General features: G+C 39.2%; 1 protein-coding gene across 1 annotated transcript in view; it reads right to left on the bottom strand.

Moving 5' to 3' along the window:
- Positions 1-19,229, bottom strand: part of GLE1 (nucleoporin GLE1-like protein) — a 75,251-nt gene that overhangs the window by 24,447 nt on the left and 31,575 nt on the right. The window contains exons 9-10 of the mRNA XM_088941053.1: positions 4,469-4,697; positions 3,941-4,050 (exon numbers count right to left, since the gene is read on the bottom strand). Of these exons, the coding sequence (XP_088797179.1) occupies positions 3,941-4,050; positions 4,469-4,697 (339 nt within the window). The remainder of the gene's footprint in view (positions 1-3,940; positions 4,051-4,468; positions 4,698-19,229) is intronic.

The following is a 19,229-nucleotide window of genomic DNA, read 5'->3' as shown; positions in this document are numbered from 1 at the left end:
TAGTGGTGAGGTGAAACATATTCTTTCCTTTCCTTCTCCTGTCACTACTTCTCAGCCCCAATCTCAATTGTCTTGACAGCAGTGCTCTCTGCCTCCACCTTAGCCACATTTGCCTCTTTGTCGTACTATTTCCCGTTATACTTGTCAACAATACAAAGGTTTGTGGCCAAAACAACCATTGAATATAGGCGTGGCTCCAGCTAAACTGCAGCAATTGTTGTTAGAATCTCATGAGGCAAATCTCCGCGATAGTCATCTTTTAGGTACCTCTAAACTGTCTTCCTGTGATTCAACTTCCCATTACTCTTTTTAAGGGTGTGTGGATTTGTACCAAGCACTTTATTGCACGTTTTTTCTTCCATTATTCATTTGTCTCCTAATTATCATGTCTTTACTTCTACTATTTGTAGCGTGTCTATCCCAAAATGTGTGGCAAAGGCTTTGGAATTATTTAAATGGAAAAATGTTGTGTGCAAGGAAATTTTGCCCTTCATAAAATCACATGTGGGACCTAGTTGATCTTCAAAATGAAAGAAGTCTATAGGTTATAAGTGGGTGTTTATAGTAAAACGTCATGCTAATGGGTCTATTGAGAGGTATAAGGCAAGACTAGTTGCAAAGGGGTTCTCTCAAACACATGGTGTGGATTATAATGAAACTTTTGCTCCTATCGCGAAGATGAACTATATCCAGGTACTCATATTTCTTGCTGTTAATTTTTCCAGGCATCTTCATCAATTGGATGCAAAAAAGGTATTTTTGAATGGTGACCTCAATGAGGAGGTATATATGGTTCAAACTCCCAAGTTTTAGTTGCAGGACAACGAGGATAAGGTTTGTCAGTTGGAAAAGTCCTTATATGACCTGAAACAATCCCCTCGGGCATGTTTTGAGAGGTAAGTAGTGTTGTCCAACAAGTTATCTTTGTGTAGTGCCAGGCTGATCATACATTGTTTGTGAAAAGAAAAAGGTGAGCTGGTTGTTGTTCTAATTGTGTATGTGGACGATATTGTAATTACAGAAAACTGGGGGAAGAAATTCCTAGCTTCACAGTTTTATGTTAAAGATCTCAGTCCTTTGAAATAATTTCTTGGGATTGAAGTTGCTCGATCTGACAAAGGTATCTTTATCTCCCAACGGAAGTATATCGTTGAAACAATTAATACTTGCGACTTGCTCCAAAGGAAAAGGACTAACTGGTGTTTATCCCCACACTGATGTCTTTTGTGTAAGGCTAATGGAGAAACTTGATTTCATTTCTTAATTTGCTGCCCTTTTGCAACCTTTGTTTGGGAATGGTTTTTCTCATCGTTTGGGTGCAGGTGATCTCCCCTGGCTAATGTGCAAATTTTATTTGCTTCTACTTTCTTGAGATGGCTAAAGAAAACAGGACAAGTATTATGGAGATGTGTAAGGGCAGTAGTGAGCTGGACTTTGTGTGAAGAAAGAAATGCAAGATTATTCCTAGACAAGGAAATAAGTAGAGAAGCCGTCATTGAAATCATAATGGCGAGAATGGTTCATTGGGTAAAATCTATGAAGATATTTGTTGATTTCTCAATAGGACATATCATGAACAAATGGAAGGAAGTGGCTAGCTCTGATTGCCACAATTCTAATATAAGCCATGTTTCATCTCCTCCAATGGTTGACTACATTAAGTTGAACTTTGATGGGAGTAGTGATGGGAATCCAGGCCCATCTAGTATTGGAGGGGTGTTTAGGGACAGTGAAGGCAAGATCATTGGTCTATACCCAGGCTCGAATGGAATAGGTGGCTCCCTAAGGGCTGAGGTTATGGCAGTTATGGAAGGATTTCAAAACGCAAAAGATCTGAATGTGAGAAGCTGATTGTAGAAGGTGATTCAAAGTTGATATTAGAGTGGTTGCAAAAGGAAGATAAAGGTTTTTGGATTTTCAATAATGAAAAAAAAAAGAGAGATTCAAATGGATTATTCAAGATATGGAAGTATAGTTCAGTTGAGTTAAAAGGGCAGCAAATGGTCTTGCTGATGTATTAGCAAAACAAGGAGTGGGGAGGAACAGGTTGTTTTGGGCTTAACTGTAATAGTTTTTTGACTGTGGAGAGTTAAGATAGTTTACCTCTTCCTATCTTGTAATTTTTAATATTTCTAATGAAATTCTGTTATTGATAAAAAAAATCTATTGAAGGACACTAGAAAATTAGGGTGTAGACTAGTTCATTCTCCCATGGATCCAAGTCATAAACTTGGAAGTTGTGAGGGAAAGATTGTTTCAAATGTTCATCAATATTAGAGACTCATTGGAAGGCCGTTATGTCTTTCCATGACTAGACCAAATATTGCTTTTGCTATGAGTGTATTGAGTCAGTACATGCACTCATCACTTCAAGGCTGCCGAGACTCGAGAAAGTTCTGGCCTATTTAAAAAGATAGCTAGGTTGAGGTCTCCTCTCTACCAAGCATGGTCATATGAAGGTGGAAGGCAACACTGATGCTGACTAGGCTGACACTCTATTGCATAGTTGTCAAGGTGATGCCTAGGCGGGTGCCTAGGTGATGCCTAGGCGACAAGGTGCCCTTGGAGGCTCGCCTCGCCCCAGTCGCCAAGCAGTTTTTCATACTGTGTAATAAAATACTTTAATATTGTTATTTTTTTTAGATCATAATTATAAAATAGACATTATTAAAGAAAATATTCATTTTTTGTGTTTATAAACTAATTTCTTTTTATTATTTTCTTATTTGTTAGGGTTTAATCAACACAAACATTGCTAACTGCTATATTGAACCCTCAATGACTTCAAAATCTGAACCAACAAGTAAGGGAAGAACTTAAAATTTTGTTTAATCAACATATTTCTTCTTCCACCTTTTCTTTTCTTCTTTTCCTATAACAAAAATAGGGGTTCAGCCCCTATATTTTTTGAATTTTCTTTCCTTTCTTCTTTTTCTTCTCATAAATACGTTGATTTTCAAGACTTAAAACATGAAGCTTATAATTTTCTTATGAAAATTATGGATAGTTATTAAAGAAAGTTGGTTATGGAACCTACGGAACTACCCTAGGATATGTGATTTTTACTTAAAACAATCGCCTAGGCGACTAGGCGACAAGGCACCCCCCTATCGCTTAGCCTCGCTTTGGCGCCTTGAAAACTATGCTCTATTGATGATAGGAGGTCCACTAATGGTTACTATACATTTGTAAGAGGAAATCTAGTCACTTGGAGTAAGGAACACTTTTTAGTGGCAAAGTCAAGTGCAGAAGTTGAGTATATAGCTATGTCTCAAGGTGTTGCTGAATTGTCATGGTTAAAAAATCTTCTTACTAAGATGGGTATGTGGAAGTCAGATCCTATGTCATTGTACTGTGATAACAAGGCTGCTACCAATATTGCACATAACCCGGTTCTCCATGGGTGGACGTGCACATTGAAATTAACAAACATTTTATTCATGAAAGAGTGGATAGGGGTGCAAATTGTATACCTTTTGTTGAATCAAGAGAACAAGTAGCTGATGTATTTACAAAACGATTGAATTCCCTGCACCATGAAGAGTTATGTATCAAGTTGGCTATGCATGATATCTACAGCCCAACTTGAAGTGGAGTGTTGTCTGGGGTGATTTTTTATATGTTTCTAGCGCTAGGGGGTTTTCTATAACTTTTCCTTCTTTCATGGGACCACTGTGCAATTATTATTTTTGTTAATATATTAAGGTGATGGAGGTGCCACCACTGACCCATTCGGTTTTCTTCTATTACGTTCTTCTCTTTTCTTCTTCTCTTGATTATTCCATGACTATTACAGTATTATATTGCTGTTACAAAGAGCTAGGCATGTGTCTGTTGCATAGCAACATTTTACTTGGATTAAACTATTGGCATTTGATAACAGGACATTTTAAACTATCTGAAAATTAGGCAAAAATAACAATAACAGTATTGAGGTTACCTTATTAGAAGCTGATTTCAATCTCTGGTTTTGTTCAACTAATTCATTGTACCTCCGTAACCTTTCTTCCTCTTGTCTAAGTGCACTTTCTGCAACCTTAAGTAAGCTACCTGTCATCACATTGGGGACATGCAACTTCAAATGACAATAGAATTCATACAAAAAATTGACTAAACACAAGGAAATGTGCTGATGCAACTTGACAAGTATGAAACTCCAAGAAGTCATGCTCGGAGATGCCAGGAACCAAATTTGTATTTTCCATGATAATGGTTAGATTCTAAGGGGAATGGCTGTTCTAATTTTTTTTACAAAATGTTCTGATCTTCAATATTTTCAGAATTAATTGAATGAACAAACAATGTCTTACAATTCATGATTTGAATCCTGCTTCTAAGGATTGTATGATTCAATCCTTTGCTCACAACCATGAATGAGTAAAGAAAAATCAGATTCATAAAGAGACACTAAACTTAAGGAGGAACCAATAGAATATTTCTTATTATAGCCTTTCAAAAACTGCAATACCTGCTGCTGAATGCGCTTTACTGGACCCTTTTTCTGTTTCTTCTTTTACTGCTTCTGCATTTGCATCCATCTTGTGGCAAATACCTTCCTTTTCTGTTACTGGAGCAGAATCTGGTTTTGCAGTTTCAGTAGCCCTCCTTTCTGCAGCTTCTTTGACTGCCCTTCTCTCAGCTTCTAAAGCTGCCTTCTGCATTTCTTCAGTTCTCTTTCTTGCAGCTTCAAGTCTAGCCTGCATCCCAGGAAAAAAGGAATTAGTATTTGCAAATTCCATAACATTGTCATCAAACATGTTAAATTTCCAAGAAATCAATAACGTTAACCAAGTCTTATTCTGATTGCTTGGATTGAATAGAAAACTTTAGCTCCATATTCCGCCCTGTCTAGGGCCATATCTTCTGGTATAGGCCCTCAACTCTCTTCTAACCACTTCCAGTCACATTCCATATGGGCCTTCTTCTTGCTCTATAGTAATTCAATTTGGGACAAAAAAAAAAAAAACCATTCCTACTAATGAAATCATTTGTCTCCAATGCATAATCAAATAATCTGTTACTTTCCTACATCTGTTACTAATGAAATCTTTGGTCTACCCTCAAGTTCCAATGACCACAAAAGCACTCATTTCTAGTGTTTCCCTGTAGTATTTCCCCCATTCATCAAAGATTATGCTTATTGTAAGCAAAATCCATATTCTGGAATCCCTTGAACTAACAATTCAATGTTTGTGATACTTTTTATCTTCAAAAAATCAATATGCTGAATGCTACAAATCTAGATGCCTTGACAGCAATGTTCCTTTTCAGTCAAGTTTGCTTGGAATATTCAAATCCTTGTAAGTTTCACTTTGTTTATATGGACAGCCTTTCTAGATAAGTTTTTGAAGGGGGATCAGACAATATCTAGAAGCACTGAACAGAACAGAATGGTGAAACAGGATTCATGTAGCCAATCCCATATGGTTGGGGACAAGACTTAGATGATGATGATGATGATGAAGATAATGATAACGACAACAACGATGATGATGAGACAATATCTAAAAAGAGGTTATTAACCCACACACATCTGTAAAGAAAACAAGTAATATGCAAAATGGACATGCAATGTTAAATGTTTCTTTTGCCTATTTAGTTAGAATGGATCTTTCAATGATCACTCTTGGAAATAATAAATGGTTTCCTGTCAACCAACTCAAGCATTCAGTACAAAAGGTACACTATCTTATCAATTAAAAAAAATAGAAAAAAGGCACTATTTTGTTCACGTTGATGCCCTTTGCTTGCTCCTAGCTGGACAAAAGGAGCAGATTTCTAAAATCCTTTAAAATAAGGAAGCTCAACCTCAGAACATTAGTTTTACCCTTGAGCATAAATTCCCTACCCTCGTTTATCAAATCCTCCTTTCTCTATCATAACATGTACCTTTTGTCTTCTAAGTTTTTCCCTGAATTTTAACAAAATTCAACAGGTCCAGTATTTAATTAAAATGCAGTCTCATGAATTTTGCCATGGTCCTGATGTAATCTGATGACATGAGAAAATCAGATAGATGCCACAAGTCTACAACATAAGAAGTAAAACTGGCTTCTAAATCTGATAAGAAACTTGATTAAAGGAGTAAAAAAGTGAGAAAGGAAGAAGAAAACAGCAGAATAGAAGAAGGGGATGGAGAAGAAGAAGAAGAGGGTTCGATAATTGATAAGCCTATAGTTGTACATATTTTCATACCACTAACTTGATGATTTTGGTAATAATGTTTTTGGAATTAGCATGGTATTGCACTAATTATGACGAAATTGTCTTGCAAGATGATTTGGAGCTTAATTGTGCAATTTTAAGGAGGAGTTTGATTTAATTGATCAAGATAATCATAGAGGAAGGACCATGCAGCAATGATGCTCCATGATGTAGCCATGAAGGAGAGAATCCATTGAAATCGGATTTGATATGTATGCACAAAAATTGGGAAATTTCCTGTTTTGATATAATTCCCGTATTTTGGGCATAACTTTCTGCCTACAACTCGGATTGAAGTGATTCAAATAGATAAATAAAGCTAAGAGATAGGGCTACAACTCTTGTGTTTATCACTCAACCTAATTCCTCCACCAACCGAGTGCAATTTGAGCTACAAGTTTCGGGTCTGGCAGTTGGCAATGCAAAAGAGATAGGAATTCAACTGAGATAAATAATAAGAAACCTAATTTGTGTTGAATTAGGAGTCTGCATTGAGAAACAATTGAGGGGAGACTGCACTATAAAAATGACTATAAACTCAAGGCAAGGGGGCACATCCTTAGAGAGAATTCAACAAAGAAGAGAAGAGGAAGCGGTCTCAGCACATCAGAAGAGAAGAGGAAGCAATTTCTGCACGCTAGAGAAGGAGAGGAAGAATCCGAATTCAAGAGGGAGAAAGGCTTAGTTGCTGCACTTGTCTTCTACCTTCGAAGGCTAAAGTTTTCTTATTATTCTATTCATTCTTTGATGTGTTCTTGCTGTGTTTCCCCTTTAATTTTCTTGAGTATGTTGAATTTAATGATGTCTAGCTAAATTCTCTTAGGTAGGGTTTAGATGGATTTTGATCTTAAGATTATATAGTTATTTGTTTAATTCAATTCAAGACCTTTATTACTTAAATGAGGAATTTTTATTGCTATGCTTAATGCTTCAAAAGAATTGGCCAATCTTTTAATGATTTGACGATTCATGCATGACTGACCAAAGGATTGTTATGAATTAGATCCCTAGGCAATAAAGGTCGCATGATAGACTATGATATCGAAAGATGATTAGCTCATGTGTGGGAATCAAGGAAACTTAGTGAGTCAAATCCCCTTCTACGATTAGAGGTTTCCAAAGAAATTAATGCTTATTTTTCCTTTTGACAACCACTTAGAAATTTGATGGTAGAATTGGATTAATAAAGGATTAATATGACTCGAGAAAGCTTATTAATTAATTTAGGAAAATCCACCATCACATGCAAATAACTTTAATATACCTTAGGGTAATTTTGGTCTTGAGTTGGATTAAATAGGTAATTATGTAACCTTCATTTAATGAAATCTAAACCCTAGCTGCATTCATCCATCAATTCAGTTTTTTATTAAGTTCTTGGATTTGCATTAATTATTTTAGTTTTTACTCATTCAATTGATTCACGAGCTCAACTTAGGTTGGTTTAAAATTGATTTGGTACTGTGATCTAGTCTCTATGGGATCGACACTTTTCTCATCATTATACGCACATTTGACTAAGGTACACTTGCCTCAATTAACTGTGCATAAATTAAACAACAATAATCACCTCTCTCCCCTCACTAATCCTTTTATTAATCTTCACTAATGTGGTTAATTATAAATCAGCCCTTAAGTGGGGCGTCCAACTAAGCATAAACTTATAATAACTTCAAAAGAAGTTAACAGGCCCATTAGCATACAAAATAAATAACTTACTACTAAAACATAAACTAGACACTAGGGCCCATTCGGCCCAATCTCTCTAAACTCCCCCTCAAGTTGAGCATAGATGTCAATCATGCCCAACTTGCTTATATAGTGTGTTAGCTTCCCTTTTGGAACACCTTTGGTCAATACATCAACCAACTGCTCTTCTGAAGAAATAAATGGAAAGCAAACCTCTCCTAAACCAACTCTTTCCCGTATAAAATGTCTATCAACCTCTATGTGCTTACTTCTGCCATGTTGAACAGGATCATGTGCAATGTTGATAGCAGCCTGGTTGTCACATTAGAGCATCATTGGCTTTTCATATTCAAGACCCAACTCTTCCAGAAGTGATCTTAGCCACAGTAATTCTGATAGTCCATGTGTCATTACCCCGTATTCTACTTCAACTAAGGATCTGGCTACTATAGACTGTTTCTTACTCCTCCATGAGACAATGTTCCCTGTCACTAAAGCAAAATATCCTAAGGTGGATCTCCTATCATCAATACATCCAGCCCAATCAGCATTAGTGTATGCTTCCAACTTCACGTGTCCATGTTTGGCAAACAATATACTTTTCCCTGGGATGCCTTTCAAATAACACAAAAATCTTTCTACAACAGCTAAATGTGTGTCTCTGAGAGAATGCATAAACTGATTAATAGCACTCATTGCATAGGAAATATTTGGTCAAGTCATGCAGAGATATAACAACTTCCGAAGCAATCTCTGAAACACTCCACTATCAGGCAACAGTTCACCATTAGTAGCAGAGAATTATGATTAGGATCTATAGGGGTGGAAGCTAGTTTAGGACCAAGTTTACTAGTCTCTGCAAGGAGGTCAAGAACACACTTGCATTGAGAAATGAAGATACCATCCTTGGATTTAGCAACTTCAATTCCCAAGAAATATCGAAGAACCCCCAAATCCTTGATTTCAAATTCAGAGTTAAGAAACCTTTTGAGCTTAATCATTTCATGGGTGTCATTACCCGTGACCACAATGTCATCAACATAAATAATAAAAAAAGTCACCAAATAGTTACTTCTTTTCAGAAACAAAGTATGGTCAGATTGGGTTTGTGTGTAACCAAAGGATACAAGAGCAGCTCTGAATCTCTCAAACCAGGCTCGAGGAGACTATTCAAGACCATAAATAGATTTCTGTAATTTACACACCTTCCCTTGCATTTCCTTTGCATACACCCCTGGAGGCAAAGACATATAGACCTCTTCATGGAGGTCTTTGTTCAAAAAGGCATTTTTAACATCAAACTGGTGAAGGGGTCAATCAAAAGTAGTAGGTAGAGACAACAAAACTCAAATTGAAGTCATTTTGGCCACAGGAGCAAGGGTCTCAAGGTAGTCAATACCATACATCTAAGTGTAGCATTTAGCAACCAATCAAGCCTTAAACTTCCCAATAGTGTCATCAAAATGATACTAAATGGTGAACACCCATTTACAACATATTGGTTCCTTCCCTTCAAGCAAATCCACAATATCCCAAGTAGGGCTCTTATGCAAAGCATCAAATTCGGTCATCATAGTATCACTCCATTCAGGTTTAGACAAGGCTTTTGGTACAGACATGGGAATCACATGGGTAGAAACAGAGGCAATAAAAGAGTAATAGGTAGAGATAGGAGAGGAGGTGATTACCAACCAGGATGACATAGCCAGAAAATTTGTGGACCACTTCAAATCAATTTATAGAAGGCCTTTGAGTAAAGGAACAGTCATGGAAATGGTGGATTGGCCAAGAATTGATGGAGTGGCAAGGTGGCTGGAAAGGGATATCAAGGAAGAAGAGATTAAGAAAGCTGTCTTTCTAATGGATAGATCCAAGGCTCCGGGTTCAGATGGCTTTACAATGGGTTTTTATCAAAAGACTGTTGGGAGGTGTTGAAAGAGGATCTAGCTGAAGTATTTAAGGAATTTGCAGACAATCACACTATAAGCCCTGGAATTAATGCCACCATTTTGGCCTTGATACCTAAGAAGAATGATGCCAACCACCCAAAAGATTATAGACCTATTAGTCTGGTGACAAACATCTATAAAATTCTGGGTAAAGTGCTCTCATTGAGGATCAAAACGTCCTCCCTACCTACATTAGTGAAACTCAGGGGGCTTTCATTCAAGGGCAACAAATAACAGATCAGAACTTAATTGCGAATGAGTGTGTGGAGGAAATGAAAAGGTCTAGTAGGAAAGGATTCATTTGTAAATTGGATCAAGAAAAGGCCTATGATTTGGTGGACTGGGAGTTTCTATTAGAGGTTATGCGAAATGGTGGATTTGGGGACAAGTGTAGTTGGATCTTTGGGTGTATCAGTACTTGTCACTACTCTATTCTGGTAAATGGTACGGTGAGGGACTTTTTTCCAGCTTGCAGGGGTGTCAGGCAAGGGGATCCACTTTCACCCTTCCTTTTTACCTTAGTAGCTGATGTGATTAGTAGGATCATTACTAAGGCTGACAACGAAGATGCCATTAGGGGTTAGAGAATAAAGAGACACCAAGTCCCCGTCACCCACCTTCAGTTCGCAGACGACCTAATGATTTTTTGTGAAGGAGGTCTTAATGAAAAGGTAGCAAACCTAAAGGAGCTAATAAAAGGATTTGAAAGTGTCTCTAATTTGAGAATAAATCTGGAAAAGAGTTGCGTAACAGGTATAAATTTGAAGGTAGGGGAGGTCTAGGCGATTGTAGAGTGTCTTGAGTGTTCCACCTTTGCTTGGCCTATGTCATATTTAGGGCTTCCTTTAGGAGCAAATCCTAGGGAGAGTAGATTTTGGACCCCAGTGTTAGAAAAGTTTGAGAAGAGATTAGTCTCATGGAAGAGGAACTATATCTCTTTAGGAGGAAGAATTACCCTAATAAGAGCTACCTTGGCTAACTTACCTACCTATTATTTGTCTGTCTTTAGGATACCAGTTAGGGAAGCTAGGAAGCTGGAGAAGTTGATGAGAGACTTCTTATGGGAGCCGGGACAAGAGAAAAAGGATCACTTGGTTAATTGGGAAATTGTGTGCAGAAGTAAAGAAGAGGGAGGTTTGGGAATTGGGAGGGTAACTAGAAAGAATCAAGCTCTATTAGGGAAATGGTTGTGGAGATGGCCTTTGGAAAGAGAGAGATTGTGGCATGAGGTGGTGGGAAGCATTCATGGGAGGTCAGAGAATGGATGGGATGTTGGTGTATCGAGGCAAGCTAACCTAGCAGCGCCTTGGAAGGCTATTCACAACACCCTTCCTCAATTCCTCAATTTTATCAGGTATGAAGTTTCTTCTGGCAACTCTATCCTTTTTTGGGAGGATATTTGGGTAGGAGACTGACCGTTAGAGGATCTGTTCCCTTCGCTTTTTTCTATTTCTTTGTACAAAAAAGAGGTGGTCTCAAAATTTGTCTCACCTTTGGGAACACCCTTAGATTCTACTTGGGATTTTGGGTTTCATAGAGGACTTAGGGATGCTGAAATTGAGTCTCTTTCTTTTTTGCTTGGGTGTCTTAATCAAGTTTGTTTGGATCCCTCCAAGCCAAATAAGAGGGTTTGGACTCCTAGACCCAATGGAACCTTCACTTGTGCTTCTTTTTTCAAGTCCATCTCTCAACTTTCTACTCACCAACCCTTTCCGTCAAAAGAAATTTGGTGTAGGCCAGTTCCCCCAAAAATAATGGCTTTTTCTTGAGAAGTTTTCCACGGGAAAGTAAACACTTGAGACAACCTACAAAAGAGAAGACCTTTTCTCTGTATTTCTCCTAATTGGTGTATCCTCTATAGAGCTCACGGTGATGATTGTTACCATCAATTAGTATCTTGCCCCTTTTCTGCAGACCTTGGGCTTGGCTACTTTTGTTGTTTGGGGGTAGTTGGAGTCTACCAGCAGAAGCTCACATGCTCTTCAACCATTCTACCTTTTATTTACCTACAAAAATAGGGAGAATTATGTGGAGATGTGCTCGTGTTGCCTTGACTTGGACTCTTTGCAAAGAAAGGAATCTCAGAATTTTTCAAGATAAGGAAAGGAACAGCCAAGATTTGAAAGATTGTGTGTTAAACAAGGCAATACATTGGCTAAAGACCTTGGAACTCTTTCATCAATTCTCCTTTAATGACATTTGGAGAAATTGGTCAGCAATAGCAAGGTGTTCATCTTTAAAGGCCAAATCAATTACAAGCTGGTCTCCTCCACCCGAAGGCTCAATTAAGTTGAACTTTGATGGAAGCAGCATGGGTAATCCAGGATTATCCGGAGTGGGGGTGCTTTGAGAAATGAGAAGGGAGAGATTTTGTTGCTCTACTCAGGTCCTTTGGGAATTGGGAATTCCATCAGGGCAGAACTTTTAGTTGTTGTACAAGGGGACCAACTTGCAAACCAGCTGGGGGTACAACACCTAATAATCGAGGGGAATTCCAAAGTGGTGGTGGGTTGGTTGAAAATGTCTGAAGAGGCTTTGTGGCGATACAAGAATGAAATGAAGAAATTTAGTTGGTTGACAAGGAATATGTTGGTCACTCTACAGTGGGTGGGGAGATCAGCAAATACCTTGTCAGATGTGTTAGCTAAGCAAGGGGTAAATAGGGAAGAATTATTTTGGGTTCAGTTGTGATTCTTGTTTTTCTTTCCTAGTTTACTTGTAAGTTTCAAGGAGGGACTGCAGCTCGTGCCTCTCATTGGGATGATGTATGAACTCACTCTAATTTGCTTCTGAATCAATAAACTTATTATTATTCATAAAAAAAAGAGTAATAGGTAGGGGATAGAAGGCTATAGGACAAGTGTTTGGAGATACAATGTGCTATACACTTCCGCTTGCCTTTTCGAAGGCCAATAGGAAGGCCAAGGTCTAGGAAGGTAGGCGGGTCAGAGGAGGGCTGGCTTGTTACCTCAGTAGTGATGGGAGGTGCAAGAGGCTCTTTAGGAGTGGAAACAACTTGCCCATGCCTCAATCTTTGCCGTTAGTACCACCTTTGGAGCACAGGATCTTAAGGAAATGTAAGAGGATGAGTTGGAGGAGGAGGGGGAGTAGGAACATGTGGTGGAGACACAGTGGAAGGGGAGGCATCAAAAGAAGATGACTCAATAGGGGACCCAAAAGGAACTGGAAGAGGGACAGTTGGAGACATAGCAAATGGCTCATTGGGATGCTCCCCCTTAGGAGAAATACCTAGAAAAGAATGGACTCAGCAAATGTGGCATCCCTGGAGACAAAGTGGGTGCCACAAGCCGGATCAAAACCAATGTTCTAAAAGGCGTAGGAGGCATACGCTTGGAGGCGCCTCCAAGTGAGGCGCTCCCAAAATGCCCTAAGGCGTATGCTAGAGACGCTAACACCTCTGAGGCATACGCCTCATGCGCTTTTTTCATGAGGCATGCTAGAGATGTACGCCTCATGTGCCTCATGCACATCTTATATAAAAAGACAGAAAAAAAAAAAAAGAAAAGAAAAAGGAAAGGAAAAGAAAGGGAAGGGAAAGAAAAATAAAGAAGAGAAAAGAAAAGAGAAAAGGAAAGAAAAGGAAAGGAAAGGAAAGGAAAGGGATGAAATATTAGGGGAAAGAAAGTGGTTTGCCCCCAACCCCTTCGGGTGGGGGACTTCACCCCCTAGACCCCCCCACCCACCCCCCGCCTTTTCGGTGTAGTCCAATTTGTTTTTTTTTTTTTTAAGTTAGGGGGGTTTTGCTCCACTCCAGCTCCGCTTCGACAAGGCCCCCCTTTCAACTAATGTTATGCATCTTTATCCTTCTTAGTATAAAAGATTTTTATTAAAAATAAAGAAAATTTTGAGATCCCCCCTTCGTCTTCATCCTCCTCCCCCTCCTCCTTCCTCCTAACCCCCCTCTTCTTAAGGAGGCTTACGCCTCCTTTTGTTTGGGAGGCTTAAGCCTCTTGCGTTCTGAACTACGCCTCATGCCTCTAGGTAGTGGAATACCTCACACCATGCCTCCGCGTTTTGAAACATTGATCAAAACAACAATATCTCTTTTGTGTGGAGGCATATCCTAGAAAGACACACTTATGTGCCTTAGGCTCAAATTTGTGTCTCTGATGATTACGAACATGAACAATAGCAAGTGCACCCAAAGACTTGGAAAGGAAGAGAAAAGAGATCTCCATCCGTAAAGATAAGAATAAACGAGGTTTTGAAACCCAAAACCCGAGAAGGCATACAGTTAATCAAGAAGGTGGCAGTAAGGATAGCATCCCCTCAAAATTTAATAGGAACATGAGATGCAAAAAGGAGGCATCAAGCAACATCAACCACAAGTCGGTTCTTCCTTTCCGCCACTCCATTTTGATGTAGAATGTAGGAACAAGAACTCTGATGAATAACCCCAAAGGTCTCAAAGTAAGATGAAAGGTTTTCCTCAAAATATTCCTTAGCATTATCAGATTGGAATATTTTGATCCGTGTATTAAATTGGGTAAGGATAAGCTCATGAAAATTTTTCACAATAGTTGGTACTTCATCCCAGGATCTCATGAGATAAATCCAAGTATAACGAGAATAATCATCAATAAAGAGGAAAAAATATACATTCGTCAAAAAAAATATATGATAAAATATCTATAACCCCCCATAATAGGCAAATGATATGGCCCCCACACATCAGAGTGCACAATATGAAAATGAGAAATGGATTTTTTATTGCTTATTCAATAAGATTGTCTACAATGCTTTGCAAGTTCACAAGACTCACAATGAAGACACGATAAAGACACTCCCTTAAACATATCGGAAAACAAATGACTCAAGGCTGAAAAAGGCAAATGACCAAACCGAAAATGACATAACATGACTCTATCAATAGACTTTGACACAAGAGACTCTAAAGCTACTTCATCAGGTGTCCAAGACTCCTATCAAGTGTGTCCAACAAGTATATTCCATTCACCTCATGGCCACTCCCAATTGTCCTCTGAGATTTTAGGTCCTGAAAAACACAAATGGGTAGGAAAAAAGGTTATGCTACAATTCATGGATTTATTAGTCATGCTACTAACAAATAAAAGATTGGTATTAAGCTTGGGGACATGAAGAACAAAGGATAAGACAAGTGTCAGAGGCCTTGATATCTCCTTTGCTAGATATGGGAGCAAGAGACCCATCAGCAAGAGATATCTTCTCTCTACCCGAGAGGAGATGATAGGAACAAAAGAGATTAGACAAAATGTTCATATGGTTTGATGCACCATAATCAATAATCAAAGGGATTTTATGATTACCTAAAACAGAAGCACGAGTACTTGAGTGAGCAAATGCAGATGATGAAGTGCTGCCAGAAGGGTAGGATGCTATTACAGTGGTTTCCAAGTGATTCAGTAACCTCTCGTACTTTTCAAACTCTGCCTTTACTGTTGCCAATTGCTCCATAACTGACTTTTCTTCACTCTCCTAGTTCCCTCCTTTAGGTACTATGGCAACATTAGCATTCTTAGGTTTCCTTGTCTAACCATTCTTCTTAAAATTGCTGCTATTGTTGTTATTATTGTTATTCCGAAACCTGTCCGGGAGAAGATCAAGATGGGGTTTCCAACAACTGCCATTAGTATGCATTGGTTTCTTGCAGTATTTACATATCACTTCTTTCTTCTCGATCGAACCTTTCGACTTTATTCCAGCATGTGCAAAATGTTTTGTAGGTGGACTCTGTAACTGCACCTATCGCCTACTCTCTTCACTACTTACCATAGCATATGCCTGAGCAAGAGAGACCTCATCCTTCGCCAGAATATTCTATCTAGTAATGTCAAACTCAGGGTTGAGTCCTGTAAGAAACTCAAACACCCTATTTCATTCTACCAGTTTCCTAAAAGTCTCTACATCATTAGTACTCACCCAAACAACTGTCTCCATAACACCAATTTCCTGCCATAGTGATTTCAGCATGGAATAGTAGATTGCTACACTTTTCTCCCCCTGTCTCAAATTTTTCACATCACTTTACAGCTTATAGACTCCTGCCACATTCAACTTCTATGAATATGTTTCCGTAACACTATCCCAAATTTCCTTGGTCGAAGACATCTAGAGATAATGCTGACTTATATGGGACTGCATAGAGTTAACCAACCATCCAATAATAGTGTAGTTCTCCTGCGTCCATTTCTCATATGCAGGGTCTGTCTCTACGAGTTTCACCTTACTACCGGTGAGATATCCCAGTTTACCTCTGTTAGTGTCGACTAAATAATGGTAGAATGGCCATTTGTATGTCAATTAGAAAGGCTAATACACCCTGGCCAAATGAGAACAGTTTTTTTCTCTTTAGTTCGAACCAGGTTTTCTTCCCTCATTCTTCCTCTTTCTTTCCTCTCTTTTCTCTTCTTCCTTCTTTTTCTTTTTCTTCCTTGATTAATCTGAAGGCTACAAGTTTACAGATCTGTACAGTCTCTGCATGCCCTAGTTGAGGTTTTTGCAGATTTCTCTTAGGGATTTTGGAGTTTGTCAAAAAGGCTGAAAAGGAGTGGTCGTTTTCTCCTTCTAGAGGTTTTAATGCCTCTAGCTGAGTGTGGTTTGTTCTTTCAGGTGGCTGGTAGGGCAACCTCTAATGGACCGATGAGGGTTGCTACAGTAAAATCGTGATTTGTGTTCAGGCATGTAGTTCAGACAAGTGGTCGAAAGTATGTAGAGTGTTGTGTGATGTTCTTGTGTGTGGTGGTCTCTTGTGAGGTGCCGAAAGAGGAGGAGACTGTTTAACTACCATTGCTGAAATCTGTGACAGTGGATGTTTCAGCAATGGTCAGCCGCAAGTGTTGTGGGATAATGGTGATTGCTCAACTATAGGAGTGTAGTGTGGTGGGTGTTGGTGAATTGAGGTAACATATTAGTGTGAATAAAAGAAAAAATTAATATTTTTTTTGGCAGCCATGGGAGACAGCAGTGAATACAAATCTGTTATGGTCCCTCCTGACTACTTGAATGTGCAAATGACCTCCATCAAACTGAATGGAGAAAATTACGTCCCTTGGGCCAAATCTGTTGAAGTGTTTCTCAGAGTTAAGAAAAAAGTGAAACATGTGAAAGAAGAAAAACCTCTAGTTGAATCCGAAAAATACAGTGATTGGGAACAAGAAGATGCACAGATTATGACTTGGTTATGGAACAGCATGGAACCCAAGATTAGTGTGAACTTTATGTTCTTAGACACAACAAAGGAGATTTGGGATCATGCAAAGAAACTTTACTCAGGGCAAGACAGTACCACTAGGGTATACCAACTCTATCAAGAGTACTTTAATCTGCAGCAAGGTAATCAGAGTCTTGAGGAGTACTATGCTAGTCTAAGGAACCATAGGAATGAGCTGAATGTGTATCACCCTCTTACATCAGATGTCAAAGTTCAGCAACAGCAGAGAGAACAGCTTGATGTTATCAGATTTTTGGTGGGATTGAAATAGGAAAATGAACCGGTGAGAGCCCAAATTCTGGGTGGGTCTTCCCTCCCCTCTCTTGAAGAGTTGATTGCCCGTCTCCAAAGGACTTCCATTGGACATCCGGAAAACCCTACCACACCGGACAGGTCTGATTTTGCGGTGACAAGGGGGGAGGTCGTGGTGGTAGAGGTGTTGCTCATCAGAGTCAACCAGGCCGTGGTAGTAGAGGTGGACACATGTACAGTCATGGTGGTGGGCATGTTGGAGGCCGAGATTCAAGGGGAGCTCGTGGTAGAGGACATAATAATGGTCCGATGAGGTGTATGCATTGTGGTATGGAGGGACACACTGTTAATTTTTGCTATGATCTGCATGGTCCATCTTCATCTTGGGCAAATCATGCAGTGGCTAGTGGTGGTATGGAATAAGGGAATCAACAGACCAGTCAGACACCTACATCCACAGATGCCTCTGGACAAGAGATGATGAGTATTTCAAGTACTGAATATGAGCGGTTAATCCAGGCAACTTTTCAGCCGAGTACAGCTACACTTGTCCACTCAAGTATGGCTTGTCTGGCATCCAAACCCTCCCATTGGATCACTGATTCTGGAACTTTCGATCATATGACTAGGACTCCAGATGTGCTCACTTCACTTTCTTCGTCTTCTACCCATACTGTCACCCTTGCTAATGGTTCCACTTCCCCCATAAGTGGTATTGGTGATGTTAACACTGGTTCACTATCTTTGTCTTTAGTTCTATATGTTCCCAAATTTCCTTTTAACCTTATGTTCTTTAGTAAATTAACCAAATCTCTTAATTGCTCTATCATTTTTTATCCTTCATCTTGTGTATTTCAGGATCTCAAGACGGGGATGAAGATTGGTGGAGGGCATGAAACTGGTGGACTGTATTACCTTGATAGTGGTGGTGGTAGTGGTTCATCAAACAACTCTTCAGTCATCCGTCTCTAGTGGTGGTGGTTCATCTCTCTCCCCTCTCTAGTGGCATTGTAGACTTGACCATCTGTCTCTTAAGTCTCTTAAGCAACTTGTTCCATCATTCAGTTGTCTTTCTACTTTATATTGTGAGTCGTGTCAGTATGGGAAACATCATCGGGTTTCCTTTAGTCCTAAAGTGGAGAGTCATTTGTTGAGTCCTTTTTCTTTGGTCCATTCAGACATTTGGGGTCCAAATAAAATAGTGTCGCACAATGGATAGAAATACTTTGTTATTTTTGTTGATGATTATTCAAGGATGACATGGCTTTATCTTATGAAAGAAAGAAGTGAATTATTTTCTATTTTCCAAAAGTTTCATGTTGAAATCTGTTGCACTCAATTTGGTGTCCATCTTAAAATTCTACGTTCATCAAACCTCTTGCTCTTACACCCCTCAACAAAACGAGGTAGCTGAAAGGAAAAACCACCATCTCTTAGAAGCCACTCGGTCCCTGTTGCACCAAATGAATGTTCCCAAACGGTTCTGGAGTGATGTTGTGCTTACATCCTGCTTTCTTATTAACCAAATGCCTATGTCCATCCTTGATGGTCAGTCTCCCTTCTCAGTTTTGTTTCCTACATTGTCCCATTTTCCTCTTACCCCTCGGGTTTTTGGATGTGTTTGCTTTGTTCATAACTTTGGCCTTGGACCAGACAAGTTGGATGCACGATCTACAAAGTGTCTTTCTTGGCTATTCTAGGACCCAGAAAGGGTACAAATGTTACAGTCCCAATTATCGACGTTGTTTTGTGTGTCTCGATGTAACATTCTTTGAAGGGGTTCCTTTCTTTTCTAGGTCGAATGTCTCTTCTCCTTCCACTCTCCTTTCGCTTCCAGTTCCTGTTCCGAACCCCATTCCTCTTGTTCTAGCTGCGACTAAGTCTTCGCCTCCGGTGCCACTTCCTCCTGCACGACCACCTAT

The sequence above is a fragment of the Nelumbo lutea genome, chromosome 4, assembly GCF_056320005.1.
Source record: "Nelumbo lutea isolate HS-2025 chromosome 4, American lotus-T2T, whole genome shotgun sequence".
NCBI classification, from domain to species: Eukaryota; Viridiplantae; Streptophyta; class Magnoliopsida; order Proteales; family Nelumbonaceae; genus Nelumbo; species Nelumbo lutea.
This window is presented reverse-complemented; position numbering and strand designations above follow the sequence as displayed.